The following is a 25,577-nucleotide window of genomic DNA, read 5'->3' as shown; positions in this document are numbered from 1 at the left end:
GTTAGTGTGGTAAATGTATACCACATTTTAACAGTATCTTACATACAAATTTTATCGTACACTAGTTTGTAGTTTACTGCTCTTAACAACATTCTTAAAAAAAAAATCAATTTTATATTTTGGGAAATAATTTTTTTTTTAATTTTTGGTTCATCAAACTTTATTCTTTTACAAAATGAAATTTTATTTTCTGAAGTTTTTATTTTCCCAAGGACTTATTTTTTCTGTTAACTGTAGAACAATGAACATAAAAAGTTTACTGAAAGAAGATGTCTTTAATAATGCAATGCAAAATGTGGTTAATAATTTAGCACAAAAATATTTTTCTAATTTCAGTTGTATTATATTTATTAGAATGGTTGATGAAAATGAAATTATACTGCATGTTAATAACAGTTTGGTACAGTTAACCATAGAAGATGACTGCAAAATGTTGGCTTGTTTAAATACTTTAGCTTTTGCTGTAGAATTGGGATGTAATGCGTAAGTTAAATATTATTAATGCAGTACAACATTTACTATTTGAAATTATTAATGTTTTTTAAAGCTAAGATCCAATCCTTTATATTAACTCATACCCTTATAATAAAGTTTAATATGTTAATTTGAAAGTGTAAAATACATTTCAACAATAAATGAAAAAATATCAGTGTAACAAAATAATCATAGACAGTATAAAAAAAGACTAAAAAATATACATAAAAAACATACCCACTTTTTAAATGGAATTGTGCTTCTACAAAGTATGGAAGCGAAAAAAATATGGAATTGTGCTTTCAGAGGACCTTATTGGAGCTATTATAGGGTTCATTTATCAGTGACATGACTGGCATTGTTAATTGTTAGAGAAGCCCCTTTAATAACTCACTTGGATAGTTCAAACAATTTTGAAGTTTTGGTTTGGAAAAAAATGGTACATATTATCTGATAATTTGTCATTATTTCCTATTTCTATGCGTCACTTGTCCAATTAAATAAATCCTTTTGCATTTATTTCATGCAAACTGGTGCAGCTACTCTGGAGTTGCAGGGGTACAAACAAATATATCAGCATAGTACAATGTCTTCCTGGTATGGTTAGATAGATTCATTTCTGAACTAGTCTGGTGAAAATAATAATATATTATTTCACTCTTACTGAGTAAAGTAGTAATAATCAATGAGAAAGTGATATTGTTAATATATTTTTATATAAAAAGTACTACTTAAAAAATATTGGTTTATGGCTTAGAGGTCTTTCAAATTTTGTACTATTAAGACGACACGGAAACCAATTTTCTACATCACACTAATTTCACTTTAACAAAAAATTTTTGTTACTGGTCAAAGTGATTATTTACAAAAATTGGCTTTTTTCAAAAATACTTTTTGTATATTGCTTTATATTTGTGGATTGTTAATGTAATATGCCTTATAATGTTTAATATGGGATGTCTTTCTAAAAATTCACTGGACTCCATATTTCATTTGATAAAATTTAAAAAAAATTTTTAATATGAATCAAGTTGTAAGAGAAAAGAATAATAAAACCTAAAATTTGTCATAACATTAACGTATTTCTGATCATTTTCTGAACATTTTTTTATCATTTAATGATTGCTTTTCTGAGACAATTTTTTTTTACACCTGTATATTTTTGTTGTCTTTATTTCACATATTAAAAAAACTAGCTTTGACCATGAGAAAGTTTTTCTGAGTTTCATTAGATCAAATATTTTTAAATATTTCATTGTTTTAAAATATTTTGTTGCTCATAATTATTTTTGTTGTTGTTATTTTTAGATACATTTTACAAGTTATACATCCTGATCGACTTTTCACAGTAATTCATGAAGTTTTAAGATATGCAACAAATCGACAAAATCCAAGGATTCTTTTATTACCAAATGGAGCAACAATAAAAAATATATTATCAAAAAGTTTAATTAATCATCTACTCACAAAATATGTGCCTGATATACTTATTTTAAGAATATTAATTAATGGAAAAAATATAAATGGTATGATAAGACAAATAACAATTAATTTATCTTAATAAATGCAAAAAAATTGATATTTTAACAGGTTTAAAATGTTTATTCAAATATTTATCAGAAAGAAAAATATTATTGATGAAATGATTTCTAGAAACCTGACAAAACAAAAATACAAACATTTTTCTTAATTTTATTAAATATATATTTGTAGTATAGTATTTTTACGCAACATTTAGAAAAGTGGTATAATTAAAATAAGCAATAATTTTGTATAATAAACTCTGTCTTTTATAAAGCTCATATATGTGAGAAATTATTGAATTTCATTTCAAAATCACTTAAACAATTTTACAGATGTAGATAAGATAAATATACATACCTTATGGACATTGATATTGCGCTCATCTCTGAGCCCTACGTTCCTCGCTCACGGCTGGAGTGGGTTATCTCTGAGGATCGGGATGCGGTCATCTGGCCGATTGTACACCACCTGTGCGGGACGTTCTGAGAGAGCGTGGTTTCATTGGATGCATTTATTATTACAGCTGTTATCTTTCACCTAACACATCTGTGGAACGATACAGGGGAGACCTTGAAGCTCACCAGCTGGCATTATTGGCTGGAGATTTTAATGCCTGGTCGGTTACCTGGGAATCACCCAGGACCGACTTGAGGGGCAGATTGCTGACTGAGGCGGTTGAATTACTGGATCTAGAATGCCTCAACTTTGGAGGCGCACTAACGTTCAGGAGGGAGATCACTGGGTCCATTATTGATCTTATTCTTTCTACGCCGACTTTGGCGGCGCGGATTCGGGACGGGCGGGTGAGTGAAGACTACCTAGCAACTGATCATCAGGCCATCCTCATGAGTGTTAAAATGGTTTTCTGGGGACTGGGAGGCCGGTTCCCCGTGGCTGGAATATGAGGGGTATGAACCCGAAAGAATTTGCGGAGACACTGGATCTCAGTGCAGTACCCCGAGGTTAGAGGCAGAGGACAGGGCCGAATATCTGGTCGACTGCCTGGAAACAACATGTGCTGCTCTTCTCCCTCGCAGGTATTGTTGGAAGAATCATTCCCCAGCATATCGGTGGACAGAAGAATCGCTCGGAAACGCAGGGAGTGCTTTGGGGCTAGGAAGCTATCGCAGCGTACGCATCTCTACTCACTAGGACAGTTATGCGTGGCCCAATATAGGAGGTACAGGAGCGAGCTCAGTAAGCTTATTAAAGACTCTAAAAGGGTATCTTGGAAGCAATTCATTACAGAAATTGATACAGACCCATGGGGGAATCCATTTAAAATTGTCGTTAAAAGGGTACTAAGAGCTAGACTCCCCTTATCATTGGACACCTGAGAGGTTCAGAACATAATTGAGGGACTGTTCTCTCATGGGGATGGGGTCGTCGCGGAAGTTGAGGACGATGTGAATTCTCCTCTATTTTTCACCAGGCAAGATTACAGCAGCAGTGAAACGGATGTCTCTGGATAAGGCGCCGGGACCAGATCTTTTGCTAAATTTGGCAGTTAAGGTGGCTGTTGGGGTGGACCCTGATGCCTTTTTGAAGGTATACAATAATTTTTTAGATGAGGAGGTGTTCCCTCAAAGGTGGAGACGGCAGGGCCTGGTCTTGGTTCCCAAGCCGGGAGGGATCTGGTGCTTCCGTCCTCTTATAGACCACTGGCGATGATCGACACCATGCAAAAGATACTCGAACGCATGCTGCTGCAGAGGCTGACCAGAGTTATTGAGAACACAAGGGGACTTTCGGATAAACGATTCGGTTTTTGGAGAGGAAGATCTGCTTTGGATGCGGTATCGGAAGTTTTTGGTATGGCAAGGAGAATCATTGGAGGGATAAAAATCTGCGTGCTCATGGCGCTTGACGTTCGCAATGCATTTAACTGAACCCATGACGCCATTAGGACTGCGCTGGAAAGTATGAAAATCCCCTCTATATCTGAGAAGGGTAATTCTTTTCTTTCTCAGTGAGCGAAAATTGATCTGCAAAGTGAAGGACGGAGCGGTCGAATGGTGAATAGATAGGGGAGTTCCACAAGGGTCAATACTTGGGCCGGCCCTTTGGAATATTGTGTATGATGGCGCATTTCGCACTTCTCTACCGCCGGGCGTCATTCTTGTAGATTACACAGACGACTTGGCCCTCGTGGTGGAGTCGAGTACCCTGAGACAGTCCATCGTTCAGGTACAAGGCTCATACACAACAATCAGAACCTGGATGGACGGAGTCGGGTTAACTGCGGCTCCAGATAAGACAAAGATTATCAAACGACGAACAACCAAACGAATACCAACATTGAAGATGGTGCTCACTCAAGCACCATACTTTGAAACTTCCTTTGACCCTAAAGGATAGTTTCAAGGATTGCGATAAAATATCTTGGAATATGGGTGGACGCCAGAATGTATTTCGGCACCCACGTCTTAGAGGCCTGCTCGAAGGTTGAAAAGGTCATGCGTCTGGTTACCAGATTATTGTCGAACTGTGAGAGACCGAGGCAGCAGAGGAGGAGGCTGCTGTTTGGAATGGTAAACTCCATGTTACTTTACGGTGCCGAGATATGGGGAGGGGCATTAGATACGGAGTATACAGAGGTGCTCTCTAATCAATACACAGAAGGAGCTGCCTCCGAATTACAGCTGCATATCGCACCCCGTGCGATATGCAGCCCCGTAAATGGGGTTCCTCTTTAAAAAAAAAAATGTTGCATACCTTTAGTATACATCTTTAAATAGTTACATCATACAGCGATGGAGAGCCACCGACAAAGCCGAGAGAAACATAACCACTCTCAGCCGGTTAATGGCGAATGTCCGTAAGCCAGCAGACAGCGACTCCTGATGTCCACGAGGCATTCCATCCTGTTATGCAGGATGGAAGTGTGGGCTCAGGCGTTAAGATTTGAGAGAAACCGGAAAAGGTTTGCACAGGTGCAATGCACCGCAGCCTTGCGAGTCGCTTCCGCGTATCGGACGGTATCCGAGCCTGCCATTCTGGTGGTCGATGGGATTACACCCACTGCTTTTTGTATAAGGGAGTGCCAGGCGAACTACGGGAGACGATGGGCAGACAAAGACCAGGAGACTAATGCCAGGGAGGAATGGACTTGCACTTTCCTCACCTGGCAAGACCTGGGTCTGTGAGACCAGAGGACGATCGAAGGCAAGGCTTATTTTTCTTATCAGACCATGGACGGAATGGTGGTATGGAGAAGTGGTGTACTAAATGACCCAGTTTTTAAGAGGTCATGGGTACTTCCGGGCTTATCTTCATGAGATAGCGTGGTCCCTCGACTCCCTTTATTACCCCAGTGTATGGGATGATGCCAAGCAAACCTTTTTCAAATGTGCTTGATGGGACACAGATCAAGAGACACTGGAGGTGGATCTCGAAGCACTGGAGGCTAAACAGAAAAAAGAAAGAAAGGCCTGAGTCCTGGTAGAAAGGAGGATGGTTTTAGCCAGTAGTCTACTGATGGTAGTTTGATAAGACCACCAATGGGAGCCTAGCATTCTGTGCATAAATGCATTTTCACCTCCTTCCCTTCCAAAAAAAAAAGAATTATTATTATTATCATGAAAAATAATACATGAAGTAATAGATAAACTCAGTGCAAAATAAAATAACGATTTTGGAGGCATTAATTATTAAATGCTGAAGATGTATTTAAGTATACATTAAACAATATGAAGAAGGTTTAAAACTTATTAACAGATTAGGAAACTATTATTTTGTAAAAGAAAATACTTGATTTTAAAATTATGTAAATCGGTCAAAAAAATTTTGATCATTAAAAAGTTAAAAAAATGAGATTGAAACATAGTTCTGTTGTATAATTTGGTATAAATGAATACTTTTACTTTTAAGGAAAAATGAGTAATTTTAGGAATTTATTGATATGATGAACATCAATATTGTCAGAGAAAGCAACTCTCGATTAAGCCACTTCTTTCTCAGATGCTTATGCATCACAGCCATGAAAAAGACTGGGACAGATAATGTAAACCAACAAATTTAATGTTCACCTTTTTTGTTATGATCAATGCTATTTTATTCTGATTCAACTGAGTAGGAGAATTAATTTGATAAACCTTGCCCCAATTTCCATCTGGTAATTATGTTGTGATGTAACTAGCTGTATTAATTAGATGATTTGAATGGCAATAGAAGCCTAACCCAATTAGCTGTGGTTGTAATACTTCTAATGTATGTATGTTAAGTGCCTAACTGTATGTTAGGTGCCAAAATAGTTGTGGCTCCTGACATGTCATAAAATGTTTTAGTTATCTCAAAGAATAAGAAGCTCTATGTGCCAGGATTATTAAGTGAAGTAAGGAATGAAATAAATAGCTGCATGTCTGACTCAAATAAATAGTTGCATATCAGCATTCTAAGTCCACCAAAATGCAAGTGATTTTCAGCCTTTAAAGAACAACTAAAAGGTTTACCATAAGAATTAGTTGTATAGTGAACATTATTATGCAAAGAGAAAATAAATATGACTGATGCCTCTAAAGCTTTAATAACTATAATTCTGTAGTTTTAGTTATTATAATATTAAATTTATTTAATTATGATTTAAAATAGAATGACATTATGTTGTAGAACTAATACAGAAATTAATTATGGTTGATTTCAGAAAGTGATCATTTTGAGTTCTCTACAATTAGCTGGATCAGTGGACAACACCAAATATTAAAAACCTGCTCTATTAAAAATTGTGATATATCAAAAATAAATCTTTTTCCTGACAAATTAACAGATTTACAAGGGAAAGGTATAATTTTTTAATGTATTCAACCAATAAGGCAAAACTAACTGGTCTTTTATTGAAGTTTTGCTTCATCTTTTTTTTGGAATTTTTAATAACTTTAAATTATAACCCTAAGTTTTCAGTAGTATTTTATTTTGTTTAAAACATTTTCATACTTAAAAATAAATAAATAAAATAAACATACCAGATAGTTAAAATTTAACTATCTGGTAATATAATCATACTTTATTACCACAAGTAATAAAATCTAATAGAATTTTCCAGTTCATGGAAACTGGAATATTTTTTTTTTAATTTCGATTATACTGGCTTATTTTTAAAAAGAATAAAAAAACATTATTCAAAGAATGAAATAATTACACAAAGTAAATGTGTGAATACAAAATCTAATTGTTTAATTTAATTAAATTAATATAATACATTTTTTTATCTATAATTAAATATAAAAAAATTAATATTATTTGTTGGTAAAATAAACCATTATTATTATTATAAATTCCTGTAAGAGTCTGAATTTATATGATATGACAGGATTAATTTTTGAAGTTTTCTTAATGAATAAAGGCCAGTAGCTAATATTTTTTACATTTTTACGTTTAAAATATAATTTAATTTAATTATTAATACGCGCGCGCGCGCGCACACACACACACATATATAAAAATTACAATGAAATAGTAAATTGTACAGTAAGAATCTCGCAGATATCATTTCTTCCACTCAAAAAACAAAAATTTCTGCAATATAAATAAAACAGTTTTTAACAACAAACAATACTGACATCAAAAAAGTAAGACGCTACATTTCTATTTCAAAATCTGTTATTAATTCAGAATTTTCTTTAAAAAAAAATACATATTAAATATATGTAATGGACAATAGATATTCAATAATAATGGACAATAAACAATGTTTAAGTGTTCCATATAATATGCAAAAAAATAAAAATTTGTTATTAAACTCTTACTTATCTTATAAATTTAATTTATTAAACAATGAATAATCATAGAATTGTAGTATTTATGTAAATGTGATATGTATTACATATAAATGAAATCGGGTCGGTAAGGGTTTTGTAACTAATTTTTATTTTTGTTTTGCTTCTTATATGGAATGCTTAAACATTGTTTATTATCTCTTATTATATATTTATGTTGTCTATTACAAATATTTAACATGTGTCTTTTTTAAGTAAAATTCTAAATTAATAACAGATTTTGATAATAGAAATGTAGTGTCTTACCTTTTTTGATATCAGTATCGTTTTGTTAAAAACAGTTTTACTTATATTATTACAGAAATTTTTGTTTTTTTAGTGTAAGAATTTTTTTCCTGTTTAGCCTTCGGGAATAACCGTCAGGTATTACTTCAGAGGATATGTATGATTGTAAGTGAAGTGTAGTGTTGTACAGTCTCAGCTCGACCATTCTGAGACATGTGATTAATTGAAACTCAACGACCAAAGAACACCGGTATCCGCGATCTAGTAATCAAATCCTGCCTTTACTAGGATTTGAACGTTGGAACTCTCGACTTCGAAATCAGCTGATGTGGGAAGACGCGTTCACCACTAGGTCAACCAGTGGGTTTAAGAAGAAATGATATCTGCGAAACTCTTACCAATTTCATACTAATTTTTTTTTTATATCACAGCGTTTTGTTAAATTATTTTTTAATTTTTTTTATAATTCACTGATTGTTTATCTAATGGATTTATTATTAAAATTTATTGCCTTTCTAGAACAAACAAATTGAATTTCGGGCCCATTTTTTTTTAGTCATATTTTTCCTTTTTTAAAAAAATTGGTAAATGACCTTCACGAATCGAAGATCCGTGATGTAATATTGCACTTACTACTTTGTTAAGTGTAACCCTCGATTTTTACCGTTAAATTCGATTTTACCAATCGAATCTATTTCTGTTTTATTTATTCTTGTTTTTTTAAAAATAAAACTAGTATAATCTCTTGTAAACTGATACTTTTATATTTTTTTTAAAGAACTGATTGGGGATTAAAAAAATTGTTTCATCTTCAGTACTTTCATTTACATAACAGAATTTACTATTAGAACAAGCTGTAGTATATACATCTTATTATTTCAAGTACATAGTCCCATCACAAGCATTTCACGGGATTTATATTTTATTGTAGTAGAGAAAGAAGTCCCCGCCGGATTTTCGGCTAATTTTTCTAGCAACCGCTTTTTCTCTTTTCTCACCTTTTGGACTTAGGATCGCGCAGCTGCTGTTCTTTCTTCACATTTTTTAGTAAGAATCGGGTGTATCTTCTTTTTCCAACTCGGAAATCGATCACCTTGTTTCATAAATTCGTACACTATCTATTATTTCCCTGACCTACCGTTTTAGTTTCTGTATTTCATAGCAGACTTAAGTTTACGGAGGCCTTGCCGGCCTCCGTGGCGCGAGTGGTAGCGTCTCGGCGTTTTCATCCGGAGGTTCGAATCCCGGTCAGGCATGGCATTTTCACACACACTACAAATCATTCATTTCATCCTCTGAAGCAATACCTAACGGTGGTGCCGGAGGTAAAAAAAAGAAAGTTCAATAGACAATTATAAAACACTAAAAATACATAACCAATTATAAAATGTGATTACTATGAACAGATAGCAAACAAATATAGCTATATTGTTTTTTGATATGATTCTAAGAAAGGTGACTTGTTTCCTGAATTATAATACTTGGCTTGTCAATGTTTATTTTTACAATAAATAAAATCACAATATATTATAAACTATATATATATATATATATAGTCAGACAATTATAATGTTAGTTCATGTAGCATTTGTTTGCTGACATAATTATAATCTTCTATACATTTTTATATTTAAAAATATACTTTAACATTTCTTTTTATGGCAAAATATTTAATCATTCATAAAATAAAAACAGCATAATTACAAAATACTTAAACGTAATCTATAATAGCATCCAGTAACATACTTGTAAAATAAAAAGTTGTATTTACAAGAAAGCAATTTGTTTCTGCGCATGAAAACTAAACTGAATGTTTTCAGTTTGGATAACAGGTACTGTATTAGCCATCATATTACAAGCTTCCAGGTCCACCCGGCTGGTCTAGTGGTTAACTCGTCATCGCAAATCAGCTGATTTTGAAGTCGAGAGGTCTAAGGTTCAAATCCTAGTAAAGGCAGTTAGTTACTTTCATACAAATTTGAATACTAGATCGTGGATACTGGTGTTCTTTGGTGGTTGAGTTTCAATTAACTACACACCTCAGGAATGGTTCAAATCCTAGTAAAGGCAGTTAGTTACTTTCATACAAATTTGAATACTAGATCGTGGATACTGGTGTTCTTTGGTGGTTGAGTTTCAATTAACTACACACCTCAGGAATGGTCGACCTGAGACTGTACAAGACTATACTTCATTTATATTCATATATATCATCCTCTGAAGTAATACCTTATGGTGGTTCCAGAGGCTAAACGGAAAAGAGAGTACAAGCTTCAAGATTCATTGCAGCAGCTATACTTGTTATTAATACTTGCTATGCATGTCTGTTCAATTTCTGATATAATTTGCAAAAATTGTTTTTGTTTTGAGTAGTGCTGGGGTATATTCTTTGTATCTGTGCCTAATTGACCATCCAATTGGTTCAAATTTTTAATGACATCACTGTAGTATAAGTTGATGTACTCCTGAAGCATTACTTTTATTCTCTTATATTTTGTTATAACATATGACAAATTATCAAAATACATATTGATAAAATACAAACTTTATACAGCTGCATTACTTGAATGCAAAATTGTATTTACAAATCTAACTTTACTTTTATTTTATAATTTAATTCAGATTGGTACATAGTTATGCATTAAATAGATCACATCAGGAATGAATATTAATCCTCAGGTAAGAAAAATCCCTTTCACACACCAGAAGACAGAGGTAGATTTCACTGGTGATAAGTAGGGGATAAAAAAAATTTCCACCTTAAAGTTAAGAAAAACTTCAGATTTACTCAATCCAACAATGGTTGCGTGTGAAAAAAGTTTCACATATTTAGCATACAAGCCCCATCTTTTTACAATTCCAGCAAAATTTTGGTCATACCTTGCCGTAAGGATTGGTTATATCAAAAATTGTTTCAGACAAAGGTTCTAGGTAATTTTTACAGGATTAACAACCACTTTAAACCGATTCGACACTGTGTCTATTAAGGGAGGTATGATTTCTTCTTTTGTCTTCAAAACTCCTTTTTCCACCCCCTGGGCCAATGGTGATATCATAAAACTTTACTTAGATTAGTTTTAGGCCCTTATCCAAAGAATAATAGGAACTTTAAAGGAATTTGATATTTTACTTAATAAGAAAGTTATAGCGATATTTTGTTTTTTTTTTAAAAAGCAGGGAGGCTTTTTCACCTCCCATGAAATGGGGAAATGTGGGGGCATTTCCACCCCCCTGATCCGATTTTAGCCGTTAAAAAAAAGACAGAAATTTTAGGATGAGTTATTTTTAAAGAACAATTTGAAAATGATTGGCGTAAACAAATGGCAGTTACTCTGTCCATAAAAAAGTGAAATATACATACATTTATGTATAAACCTTTGAGCTGACGGTGGTTTTAGGGTCTGGGGGATGTGAAACGTGAAGATATGTCAAAATTTTCCAGAAGTCAAGTCATGGTACCCATTACAATAGGTAGCTTTCTTATGAAATCTACCTAAAAGAACTGTCTCAGCATTTGCCAAACAGATAAAGGGAAACCATTATAAAACCTTGATCAGTATGGTTCATAAAATATACAATTAATTATAAAAAATAATAATAACTAGTTAAAATCCATATTAATACTTAAATAAATGCATATTAAACAATAAATAAATGATATTACAGAAAAGAAAAAAATTATTTGTACATTTGAAATTACTTGTAAATTTTGTAAGATGCAGAAGTATCATAATTGTCTTGTAATTATTATTATTTAAAAATTAATTTGCTAGAGTAGTATTGCTTCTTAAAAAGAATGCTATTTAAATTATTTGGGAAAATCTTTCACATTGACCAGTAATTTATAAAAAAAATGGAAGCAGAAACATAATAAGACCCTTTCTTAAATGCCAATGGTATCATTGTTTTGCAATACATTAAAATACTTCTGTTGTCTGGTTTAATCAAGATGGATACTATAATTTTTTTTAGAAATTAGTAATTATTTTTTGATTAAAAGAACTGATTGTTAAAACAGTAATAATACTGTGAATGTATGGAATTATATTATTTTACAGAATTACGTTTAGCAACTATGGATTACAGTCCTTATTCTATTTTAAGGCCTAATGGAGTAGTAGATGGCATAGAGGTGAGAATATTTAAAGAATTTGTTCGCATGTACAATGCTTCATGGTCTATTGTCACAGATGACAAACAGTGGGGTTATATTTTTCCAAATGGAACGTCAGAAGGTACCACAACAATGTTAAATAATAAATATTGTGTTTGTGTGTGTGTGGTTAAGGGGGAGGGGTTGAATGTGTGTAAAGAAGGGCTTGCATAAGTGTGTGCTATTTACCAAGATAGTATTAATATGAGGGAAGTAGAATTAATTGATCCCAAAAGATTTAAGTAAGCTGTTAAACTTAAACATTTAAAAAAGAATTTAATAGTCTACAGCATTGAAATTTATTTCAAGTTCTACCTAATTAAAGAAACTAGCTAACTGAGGAAAATAACATGAAAGTAGGTTATGGAGATTAGAGAAAAACATTTTTAGGGCTTTAGTAAAACTATTTGAAAAAGAAATTATGCATTAAAGTGATCAAGGTAAATTATCAAGTTTGTAATTTAAGTAATATATTCAACATTCTCCAATAGTGGACAATGTTGCCTATTTCATTATTAAGGAAAAATGAGATAGGTTATTACTATTAATATGCATAATATAACCTAATTTATATTCTAAATTATTTAATTATTTATCAGTCAGTATGATAGGAGTGTAGAAAACCACCAGTCTCTAGTACGCTTCATTCATTTCTACTGTTTATATAGTTTTTATAGATTTTTTTTCTGTAAGTAGAAGTGGAAGTGTTCATATTTAAATACTTTTTGTTTTAAAATTCATGTATTTATGTATTTAAAATATAAAAGTCATAGTACAGACAATACAACCACTAAGAGTAATATTGGTAGATTATTTCATGGTATGGTATGTACCATAAATTGCTAACTGTTCGTTGTACAGCTTTTATATCTTGTTTTAAATATCAAGAGAATTCAACTGGTTATTTCTGCGCTTGAAAATGATAGGACAATACCTATCTAGTAGTGTTGCATATTAGATGAAAAAGAAAATTACATTAAAACAAAAAATTAAAAATAAATCATCAACATTAAGAATTATTATTCTGTATTTCATTACTTTTATGCTGATGCTAATTTTTTTTATCTGTTAAGGAATTCTTGGAGCAGTAGCAGATGATAGAGCTGATGTTGGTTGTGCAGCTGTGTTTATGTGGTATGATCCACATTTATTTTTAGAATACACAGCACCTTACATTCGTTCTGGAGTTACTTGTCTTGTACCACGTGCAAAAAAATTACCTCAGTGGTTATTAGCAAGGCTACCATTTTCAGTTCCAACCTGGATTTTACTTGTTATATCTCTCTTCATGTCAACAGCTGTTATGTATACATTTCATAGAGTTGCTCATATACTAGTCAGTAAGTGTTTTAATTATTTAATTTTTAATACAACTAAACAAATAATTTATTATAAATTTTTTATAAGCAAGTAGAACAGTAATTTTAACATTTTCTTGTACAGGTTTTTTGAGAAAAGCTAGTATGATTTTTCCCCAGTTTATATGAATAACTTCCTTTCTTCAGAATTTCAGCAAATATATGAAGTAATTTGTAACACATTCTTGAGTTATGTTATCTTCTCCTGCAGCCATCCCTATTGAAACTTTAGTTGGTTTTATTCTTTCAGCAATATATAATATTATATATATTCAAAAACAGCTTAACCACCAGACACAGAAAAAAACTAATACCAATATTATTATTGTGTTGGTGGTTAAGTTGTTTTTTGAATTTAATTAGCACAGTGGTCAATATGTTGATGAATTATTTGAATTTTATATATTACTAGCAGACCCGGCAATGCTTTGCTGTTGCTAGATTTGAGTATATCTATATAGATTAAATGAACACAATTGTAAGTTTGATAAAACATTAACAAAATGAACATAACGGAACTTCACAAAATTTAACCTATCCTTTTTTCCCTTTCTACCTTTTCTCCTTTTCCTACAACCCTTCTCTTTCTCCCATTGTTTTTACTTTCCCCCTTTTTCTTTTTTCTCCTTTTTGCTTTCCATTTCCTTAACCCTGTTTTCCACTTTTTTCTTTTTTACATTTTCCCCTTCTTCCCTTTTTCTCCCTCATGTAAATCGGTCTAGTAGTTTTTTAGTCTATAATGGACACACATATCAGAAACACTGAAATGTAATGGTAAAATATTTAGTATAGCGTGTGTTGCTTTTACATCCAACAGGTAGCACTGTTTTTAAAAAAAAATCATGTTTTTACCTATCACAGGGGTGATATTTTAGGTATACAAATAGTTGGTTTATAAAAGCATGTGCGTATTCAAATGCAATGTTGTGTCAAAATTTCAAAGCAATTGGTGAAGAACTTTTGGAGATTTAAGATTTTGAACAAACAAACTTTTACATTTTTATTTATATAAATTATATATATATATATATATATATATATATATATATATATATATATATATATATATATATATATATATGACTTTTTTCAGGTTTAAATAAAAAAATTGTGAGTAAATTAAAAAAAGCTGAAAAACTGAAATTAAATGGTGTAAAAACGATATTAATTAACAAATGTTTCTGTTTTACATAACATAGTGACCATTCTTGTGTTTCACATCATAGCATTGTATTCCATTTAATTCATAGATGTGCACTATGAGATAGGGAATATTCTAACGCACAATCATTACATGTATATTAAGAAAATCTTTAAAAAAATTCTTTATAGGGCTGATGATTTTTATATTTAATTGTAATCAGGATTTGATTTATCATATTAAGGTGTAAATATTTTTTACAGATAAAATTGTAAACAAAGATGCAAACAATTTTAAATATTTGATGCTTACTTTTACATGCACATATTCAAAATTGTGCTGGCAAACCTAAAACATATTAAATTGCCTAAAACAATTTACAAGTTTGGTTAATACTCAGTAAACGTTTAAAGTATGTTGAATATGGGCTAGTATGATATTCATACTATAAAATGAAAGTAGAAAAAGAAATGGGGTAAATTTAAGATGGTAAACTATATTCCTTACATGCTAATGACAAAAAATAGCATTCTAGAAATACACAAAATGAACTAAGGATAAAAATAGCTATGACCAAAACAACATTTAATAAACTTGTTTTCACAGATCAATAATTAAAGCATCAAATCATCATCATTTTAAGATCATTTAAAGCATCAAATATGTGCAGCATTAGTTACAATTGTTTTTTATAAGTGTAAAGTTGGTCATTGTACAGCAAAATTTTGTGGTGATTAACATGTAAATAATGCTTATATGGCTGAATATTACCAGTATTCCAGTGGGCTTGATATATATTTTAATTAGCTCAATAAAAAATTTACCACTTCACTTCTCACTTCCTCTAGTAAACCTGAAACAGAATGCTTATTATTCTTAGAAATGACAAATATTTTGTGTTAGCTTAATTATAATTATCTGACTATGGCAAATACATATATTGATCATAGCTAGTTAGCACTTAATGAACCAATGGCACATTAATGAATAAAAAATATACATTTAAATTAAACTATAAACATATAAAAACTAATATGCATATAATTTTTATGAAACAAAATTTAAAAAAAAGGTTGTTTTTTAATTTAGGAGAACACCAGAAATTGACAATTGGTGATTATGCAGTAAAAACAATTGGATTACTTACTTCACAGACTATTAGCCGAAATCATTTTAGACCTCCTTACAGGCAACTATTAACATGGTTTCACATGTATTTCTTTTTAATATCATTATATTATTCAACAGGATTAGCATCTGTCCTTACAATACCAAGGTTAGTTTATTTAAAATAATATTTATTACATTAATACAGAAATTGTTAAGGTGAAAAAAAAGAAAATATCAAATAATAACTATTCTTTCATTCTGAACATTATAGTATATCATAATATATTAAACAAATGTAATAGAGTCATGGATGCAAAAATATTCATATACATACTAATATAACATTTGTATACAAAATAGCTGTACATAAATTATGTTTTAAGTAACTTGGTTGCATTTATGGTAGCACAAATTGTTATTGATCAGCTACCTATAGGCGAGATCTCAGTTAAATACTGTTTATATGAAATCACTGAATCTTCATTTTACTACTGCAGTGTGGTAATTCGGTTTCATTTATGGAACTTCCTTAGGATTAGACAGGTAGATTTTGGGCAATATTGAATAACTGCATTAAATCTCTGTAAAAGTTTATTAAAAAATTGAATAAAATAATTACCAAATTATTCAAATACCTTTTTTAAGTTTCAAGAAACATCTTGTAAAATTTCATCAAAATCATTTAACCTGATTATATGAGAAATACTGAGGTAAGAAAGTTTTCATAAAGATATTGCATCACTCACTCATGTAAGTTATGATTACATGCAATTCAACTGTCTCATGGGTGTAAAATAACTGTTGGTTTGACAAACAAATAAGGCTGCTGCCTGTGAGATTCCAAGAATAGATTAAGTTGAACTAGAAACTTTATAAAATCACACTTCAAATTAATCTTCAGTATAAATCTCTCTTTATTTTTTAAATTAAATTAATATACTTTATTTCTACTTTCAGATATGAAAAACAGATAAATACAGTTGAAGATTTAATAGAAAGTGGTTTAGAGTGGGGTGCCACACATAACATTTGGGTATTTTCAATTTTAAGGGCACAAAATAATTTAAAAACATTAAAATCACGTTTTGTTACTTTAACATTTGATGAATTAAAAGCTCGTTCAACTAAGAGGAATTTTGCTTATGCAATAGAACGATTACCTGGAGGTAAATAAAAAAGTAACTGAATTCTAAGTTTTTCACGTTAGATTAAATATTTTAAAGATAAATATAAAAATAAATGAAAAAAAATGTTTTACTGAATTTTGACATTATATTGTAACTATCTAAATTATTAAATATTATAAAATTTATATAGTTTTAACATCATAAATGAAAATATTTGAAATCATTCAAGGTAAAGAAAATTAACATCGTTAAATGAAACCATAATAGACATAATATGATTCATTGTAAGTTCTCCTGTGAGCAAGACTTTTCAAATTTGAAGGCATCATAATTAAAAAATTACTCTTTTGTTCCATATTAAGAAAAATGAGGAGTAAAGGTGAGGTGACTTTTCATTGGTGTTTTCACAAAGATGAAAATTCTGTAGCATAATAACATACTACGCCCACTGAATTTCAGCAGACTTTTAACATTAAGTGAAAACTCTACCCAGTTCATCAAAAGAACTGGATCTAAACTGAGTGTTATTATGTAATTATTTAACAAGAGTAGTCACTTAAAATAACATGTGTACAAAAAAATCTGGGTTTTAATTTATGATATCTCTTAGATAAGGTGTACAGTGTTGATTTAAGGCAAGAATTAAAGAGCAAAAATGACAGTTTCAGTTGTGCGCATGGCTGTAGATTGATTCCTTATCTTTCTACTTGACAGTATCGTTAGCAATATTGACAACTCCTGAATAGAAATCATTCTGTGTTTTGCAATTTTATAAATATGAATCTTTAGTTATAGTTCAATGCACGTCCTGTAGAAAGTTTAATTGTCCCAAGAGACAATAACATTCGTTGATGGCATAATCATTTTGAAACGACTGGATGATGTCTGTGTAAACAGAAGAGTACAGGATGATCAAGGGTGTCTGAATAAAATGTTGAACATGTCAGAGAGTCTTTCCTGAATAATTCTGAAAAATCTGTTAGGAAGGTCAGCTGTGAATTAGCAATGCTAATGAGAAATGTTTTAATGAAACGCTTACATCTGTTACGGGATTTAATGCTTACCATTTGAAAACTACACTGTGTATGCAACTTTTCAATCAAATATTGCAGCATGAAGATGACAACTTTCTTGATCGTGTTGTGTTCAATGATGAGTCAATATTCCATCGTAGTGGAAAAGTTAAGATACATAATATCCTTATCTAGAGGGGGGGTCAGAAAATCTCCATGCACTCTTACAATGCAAAGGGGACTCCCCAAAATTAAATATTTACAAGCTGTTATTTTTCGGTGAAGCAAGCATAACAGAATTGGTTATTTGAATATGTTGCATACTTTTTCTTCAAACCACAGAATTTTATTTAGCAAGATGTGGGCCTCCTCACTGGCATTACTCTGTACAAGATTGGTTGAATGATCTTTGCCTTAAATACTGGATTGATGGCCATAGATTCGATGATAGAGCTTGTTTCAGTAGCCTTTGACTCAATCTGAGCCCATGTGATTCTTTTCTTTGGGGTTTTATAAAGGATCTTATATGTGTGTATCCACTCTCGTATGGTTGGATGTGTGCCATGGGACAAAAGGTGCACACACTGAACAATTATAGGGAGAGTTATTGTCATTTTATTTGTGATTCATACTATAAGGCAAAGTTAAGAAATATTAAATAGCTTTAAACCAAGATATAATTTTTTTGTAGATCCTGTACATTAGCATCTATTATATAAATTAAAATGATAATGATTTTTTTTCTCTTAATTTCTTTTCAGAAAATTTTCACAGTTGGCTTTATTATGTCTTTTTTTCTTTTTGCATTTGGAAATAACTAAGTAACATCCAAGTTTAGTTGAATTGTGTTACCATGTTTTAAAATAAGGTTCTTTTGTTAAAGTATTGTAAATATATTTAAAAATACCAAAACAAGAAAAAATAAAATAAAATAAATTTAATTTGAAAAAACTGATAAAAAATAACAGTTTTCAATTCATTTTTAGATTTTGACTTTTAGAAAATGGTGAAAAATTAAAAACAATTATTAATTCTTAGCTTGGCATCAACTTTAAAAAAATAAAGAATTAAAATAGTGATTTATTTTCCTATTTTAGGGTTTTATTTTTTCTAAGTAGGCCTATACTTAAAAAGCTTTAAAAACCTTTATGAGATATAACCATTTGCAAGAAATGATTTTGTATTTTATGTTACTGAGCATGATTTATGAATCTCTGGAATGTTTACTATTTTTTTTATCTAAGTTTGCAATGAATTTTGTTAATTTTTATACAAAATATTTTGAATATTAAATGAGATTATGTTATTTATCATTATTCTATGAGAATCCAATAAAAACTAATGATGGTAACAAATAAAATCTTCTGTTTAATTACATGGGAAAAATTAACACTGGAACTTCCTCTACAAAATAAAAATTATCACTGAAATTGGTGTGTACAGTTAAGAGTAAAAATTTAGATATACATTTATAAAAAAGTTTACATATGGATCAAATTGAGAATTTCTTTCCTTTGAAGTTGGTTAAAAATAATAATAAAAAAGAGAAGAAAATATTAAAATTTTACTAACAAAAAAAATGTATAGTCAGAAATCTTTGCGAGTGTAATATGAACCATAGAAGATAAGTAACTCTTTCTCTAATTACTGAAAAGGAGAATAAACTTCAATGTCATCTGCATAACAGAACAAAAACCACAATGTGATGATGACCAAAGTTTTATATGCTATGAATGTGTGCCATTTCAACAAAGAAATAATACTATCCAATAAACAAAAAGAATCAAATCATTATTACATAAAGGAAAATTTGATGTTACTATCAGCATGTGATATTACTTTTCTCTGATTTAAGGTAATTTGGCAATTGGTGATTACGTAACAGAGGAAGCAATAAATGAACTGGTTGTAATGAATAGTGATTTGTACTATGAATATTGTGGTCTAGCTTTGCATAAAGGTAAGAAATATTAAAGAAGAACTGTTTTATTTATTAGATATAAGTTTAACACTTTTAGAGACCTAAATAGTATATAGTAATATCTGAAAGGAAAAACATCACATCCCTAATTTTAGTGGTAGAATAGTTGTCACACCATTCCCAACTAAGTAAAATTTGTTCAAAATTTAGTTCATAGTACATGCTAACACATCCTGTCAAACCACATTAATTGTTGCTTTCCTTATCTAATGAAATCTAAATGGGAACTTCATAATTTTTCTAATTTATTTCAATTCTCAAAAATACCTAACTTGAAAGTAAAAGACAACTGTCAAAATGTAAATTCTGTTTTGCTGTTACGTTAGGTGATACATTTACTAATATTAATAATCAATGATATAAAGTGGATATTCTGTTTGAATTACTTAAAAATAAAAAAATTATACTTAAAATCATGTTAAATATAATAAAGCCCTACTGTAACAATCTAATTGGTTTCTGGAGAGTGGTCATAAACTTTCTCCTCAGCAATGGAGCATTTTCTCTTGACTGAAATAAAAACCCTTCAGTGAATTCTGTGGGTGAAATTAAATTATATTTTAATGAAACAATTACTCTGAATTTCTGTATATTGTATAAAACACAATTTTATTGCACCATATAAAAGTGCTAGTTTATATACTGCACAAGACTATAGCCTTGTGGTATGTAACCAGAAATACTTCTTTTTTTTTGGCTAAAACATCTTAACCTAGAATTCATCTATACTGTATTCAGCTAGTTTATAGAGTGAAGAATAAACAAAAATTGTATTTTTGTTAAGTGAGTTCATCATGATTCTGCTGAGTCACGTCCCTTGTATCACTTCCAATTCACAATGCGTCATATCATACAACACTATAATCATTACTTATATAGTGCTAATATTGCTTACTAGTCACTGAATAATTAATTTGTTATATACAGAGTGTCCCACATAAAACGCAACCCATCAATCACTCATCCATGAAATTTCAAAAGTCAAGCTTACTCCCCTACTCGTTACTGAAATGAACTCGTCCAACATCTGAACATCGCAGCGACGCAGTAGAACACTACCGATAGTAACAACAATGCAATCATAACGTTCAGTCTATTGCTAGGGACAAGATGGTGTTTTCGCTAGATGAACGTGTTTTCACGTTCAACTTCTGATTTTATTGAGGAATTCTTTGGTAATCGTGTTATCGGCCGAGGCTTGTGGCCACCAAGATCTCCAGATTTGACTGCGGCGGATTTTTTTCTATGGGGTTACTTCAAAGAAAAAGCCTACAGCAACAAACCACGAACAATTGAAAGTCAATATTGAACAAGCTGTATTAAATATCCAACCATAAACTTTGAAAAAAGTTGCAAGAAACGCTGTAAAAAGGATTGAAGCTTGTATTCAAGAAGATGGGGGCCACTTCCAACATTTACTCTAAATGTAAGGTAATGGATGGTAATAATAAAAATTACATTTACATATGCCTTTTTATTATTTCAATACCTACCAATAAAAGGTTGGGTTGCGTTTTATATGGGACACCTGTAGCAGTCAATGTAATCAAATGTTTATGTAATGTTATGTCTTCTCAATTCTATTAAAACCCTCAATCTTTTCATATGATCACTCTTTTGTTATTGTGTTTCTGTTACTGATTTATTTACTCTAATATTATTTAAAGTTAATATAATACAATTTTTTTAAGTTTACTTGAAAGCGAGTGTAGTATATTCCTAGATTTGGGTATACAACTTGAGTTATACCATTATTTTGACACCATGTCTGATATCGATTCAGCTGATAATAGTGCACGATTATTGATATTCCCTCTGAAAAAAGCCTTTAACTCCCCTAATTCATGTAGAAAAACACATTTTAAATTTTGTAAACATTTTAAATGTTTACAAAAGGAAATTAAAGAGTAATCCAACGGTGATGATTTTCAGATGGTGTTAATGAACTGCTAACATTAGTGGAAGTTGTGCTGCTTCAGCGTACAATGTGATTCACGGGTATGAATGTAAATACTAATGAATTACGGTTTTCTAAAATAAACAAAACCCCGCAGGTCAAATGATGAAAAAGTTGATTTCTATAAAAATGTGATTTGTAAAAATGTTCACAAATTTTATTTATTGAGAAATGGTTTGGCAATGTGTTACTTCCTATAGAAGATAACTTAGTTATTGTCTTAGACAACATCCCTTATCATTCATGAAAAAGGAAAAAATTTCAGCCATATTTTGGACAAAGAATGATATCAAAATGTGGTTTAGTTCAAAAGGAATGATTTTTGAAAAAGACGAATTTAAGGTCCAATTGCTGCAAAGGGTTTCGTGTATTAAAAGTAATGTTACTGTGTATAAAACTGATGAATTAGCAAGATCCAGTGACAAATTTTACTTTGATTACCTCCCTATCACTGTGTACTAACCCCAAATGAGTTAATTTGGGGATATCAAAAGTTACATAGCATCAGAAAACACTGCTTTTAAAATATCTGATGTTAAAAATGTATGCATAAAAGCCATCGATAAAGTAGGCCAGCAGGAATGTAAAAATGGTATAAAACATGTAATAGATACTATTAAACCACATTATTGGAAATTGGATAATATAACAGAAAACAAAATTGTGTCCCCCATTGTTGTCTCTTAATACTGACAGCAATGTGGATTTTTCATAATCAGATGAAGAAAACTCAATTGGATTTATTATTTGTGTATTATCACAGAAATTTAAATCTAAGGCATTAGTGAACTTTTACTGTTTGTGGGCAATTGACAATTTCATAACTCTTAAAATCTCAAATAAAGTCTAAATTTCTTTAAATTTAAATTATATGCATAATGTTTGTAAAATTTAATAGCGTGTGGTTACTGAATATTAAAGTTGCGGTATGGTTTCTTTTTATGCATCAGGATTTACAAGAGATGCTTGTGAATTGGCTACCTGAACACTAATACATGCAGTCTGTTTACTTAAACTCTATAAGCTAATTGAATAAGATATAGTAATGTAATCTGTCACATTTTAAATTAAATAAACAATCCCTTGGTTATCACAGAATAATTCCTCTTTTTTCATATGGCGCTGTTGCTTTAATTTAACTGACAATCCCATCATTTGTAGAAATAGTTGTCCGATTAAATACACATATGAAGAGACTGCATACAATAGATAGAGATAATCTATTTTGTTATTTCTGACATGAGGCTTTCAAGAGTCTTTGACAGTGTAACACTTCTTACACTGTCAGTTCTTTCAAATACTTATTCTTTGATTTTTTATAATGTAATTTAAAATTAACAATCTATGATGTTATAACAATATATATCTCTATATAACAATAATATATAACAATATATATATCTATAGTCATAACAATTTTATGACTATTTCATTACTTTCTTATTTTGCTTTAACAGTTACAAAATTCTTCTAACTGCCTACCTTGGGTTTTCTGAAGAAATTATTGATTTCCTTCTTTCTGCCAGTAGAACTTATATGTCATGACAATATACATTATCAATTTGATTATGCTGACAACTTACTTGACAAAAGTTAATAATTGCAATAAATGTAAAGTACGTAAAAACTAAAATAACAACTGCACCCTATGCAACAAATGTATAAGCATGGCAACAGAAATATTTGACTAAAATTTTAAAGTTACAACACAAAAAAAGAAAAATATGAAAAAAGATCATTTCTAAGATCTTAAATCCACATTCAATTAAAAATACCTATATAGGTTATGAAATAAGAGTGAAAGTAAAATGATTAAATCAATGATCAACTATAACAAATTTGATCAGAAGGAAGAGGTAAGTTTTAGGGAGATAATAAAAACAGACCAACAATAGTATTAATGCACAGCAAGAAATATAACCATTTGTCTATGGTCCTGACAAACATTTATTTTCAATAAACTAAGGTAGGGTCATTTAATAAATAATTGTAAATTGGGACAAATTAAATAAAGAAAATAAATTTCAAAAAGTAACTGTTAATTGATACGAATAATTTTTATAATGTGAATACCCCTTTATAATGTTGTCATCTGCAATGAGTTAAAAATTTTAACCTTTACATCACATTATAACTGTACTTGTAGATCTCTTAATGTCTAAAATATGCTCATTTAATGTTTTCTGAGTTTTATTAACTATATCTTTGATAGTAAACCCTAGAGTTTCAAAGGCTTAACTGTAAAAAAACATAGTAACTAGCAGCAATAATCATAAATAAAAATTGTATCGCATATATTTTCTTTATTAGATGTGTAGTTATGGCTTGAAAAAGTATGTATGATGTTGAAAAACTAAATGATCAGTTTCATACAAAATATCTATTTTAAATATTACAAAACTTGAACTAAAAATTCTGTTTAATATTTTTTTATTTCCAGGAAGTCCATATCTTGAAAACATGAATTCAATGATAAGAAGCTTATCCAATGCAGGTATAATTTATTACTGGGAATCAGAAGTATCACATTTATATCTTTCAGCTAAAATACAGATGGGTGTAAATAAAGAAATTCACGATAAATTAGTTGCATCAACCCCAGTTACCTTAAAACTAATACATCTAAATGGTGCATTTGTATTATTAATTATAGGGTTAGCAACTTCTATATTTGTGTTTCTTGTAGAAATATTAGTTTTTAAATGTAAAAATATTAGATATATTCATAAAATGTAATTTTGTAATACTCATTTTTGAAAAGTCTAATCAATGTATTTAGTAATTTAAAATCTGTATAAAAGAAAAAAAAAATAGTTTTCCTTATTTATATAAAATCTGCTAAAAGATGACTTATTAAAATCGTATGATAATCTCAAAAGAAATTTACTGAACATTCTGTTTAGCATAAAAAACTGAAAAGTATGTTTTGTTCAGATTGTATTGAAATATACTTGTATATATTTGTAACATATTTGACAATTATATTTATGACATATTTGTATATATTTGTATATATTTGTAATTGTATATCCTGTACAATATACTTGTACAGGATGTTTATCAGAGTAGGGCAGATGGTTTGTGCTAGACTGCCTGTGCAGGAGGTGGGTAGTTAAAGAGGTCTGGTGGAACTAGTTATGCTAATGGCCTCCAGCATCCATTTATTGTTGGGCTCTAATTAATGGATGCCATTCCGGTCTGGTGATTTACTAATGTAACAACAAGCTACAGGTACAATCAATCATTTGATCATACCTGTAGCTTAAATATCTACTGAAGATATTACACATAACACTATTACTTTTTAATGACAAGTGGTTTAAAAAGGAAAGATTTACAGCACAATAGTTTAAATTCTGTTTTTTATTTATTATTTTTTTTTCACACCTTTCACTTACACTATGAACAAAGATTTTTTTTAGAAATTTTTATTTTCATCATATTTTATAAAAAAAAGTTTCAGTAAAAACAACTCTCCCAATTAAACCATGTGTTTTTCAAGCCCTTGAATTTTGTAAGGAAAAATCGAATGAAATAGCATTTTCCTATGGTCTGCAGGAATCATGGTCTAACTGCTATGGATCATTTTTACTAGTTTGGCATTTATTAGGCCGGGACATATCTAACTAAATACTGAGGTCACAGCTTCAGAGATTTTCCATGCACAACATTATGGCACGAGCTGGTATAACCAGATCAAGATGCTGAAGTTAAAAGTGATATAAAATGCTTGAGTAATT

General features: G+C 30.3%; 1 protein-coding gene across 1 annotated transcript; it reads left to right on the top strand.

The window, feature by feature from the left end:
- The first annotated feature begins 355 nt into the window (after nucleotides 1-355).
- LOC142328351 (putative glutamate receptor) lies at nucleotides 356-24,573 on the top strand. Its single transcript, XM_075372058.1, has 9 exons — nucleotides 356-483; nucleotides 1,783-1,919; nucleotides 6,641-6,778; nucleotides 12,056-12,232; nucleotides 13,224-13,490; nucleotides 15,739-15,925; nucleotides 16,717-16,925; nucleotides 19,755-19,859; nucleotides 24,278-24,573. Exons 1-9 carry the CDS (start codon nucleotides 356-358, stop codon nucleotides 24,571-24,573), a joined length of 1,644 nt encoding a protein of 547 aa, XP_075228173.1.
- Nucleotides 24,574-25,577: the final 1,004 nt, after the last annotated feature.

The sequence above is a fragment of the Lycorma delicatula genome, chromosome 7 (assembly GCF_047948215.1).
Source record: "Lycorma delicatula isolate Av1 chromosome 7, ASM4794821v1, whole genome shotgun sequence".
Taxonomy (NCBI): Eukaryota; Metazoa; Arthropoda; class Insecta; order Hemiptera; family Fulgoridae; genus Lycorma; species Lycorma delicatula.
This window is presented reverse-complemented; position numbering and strand designations above follow the sequence as displayed.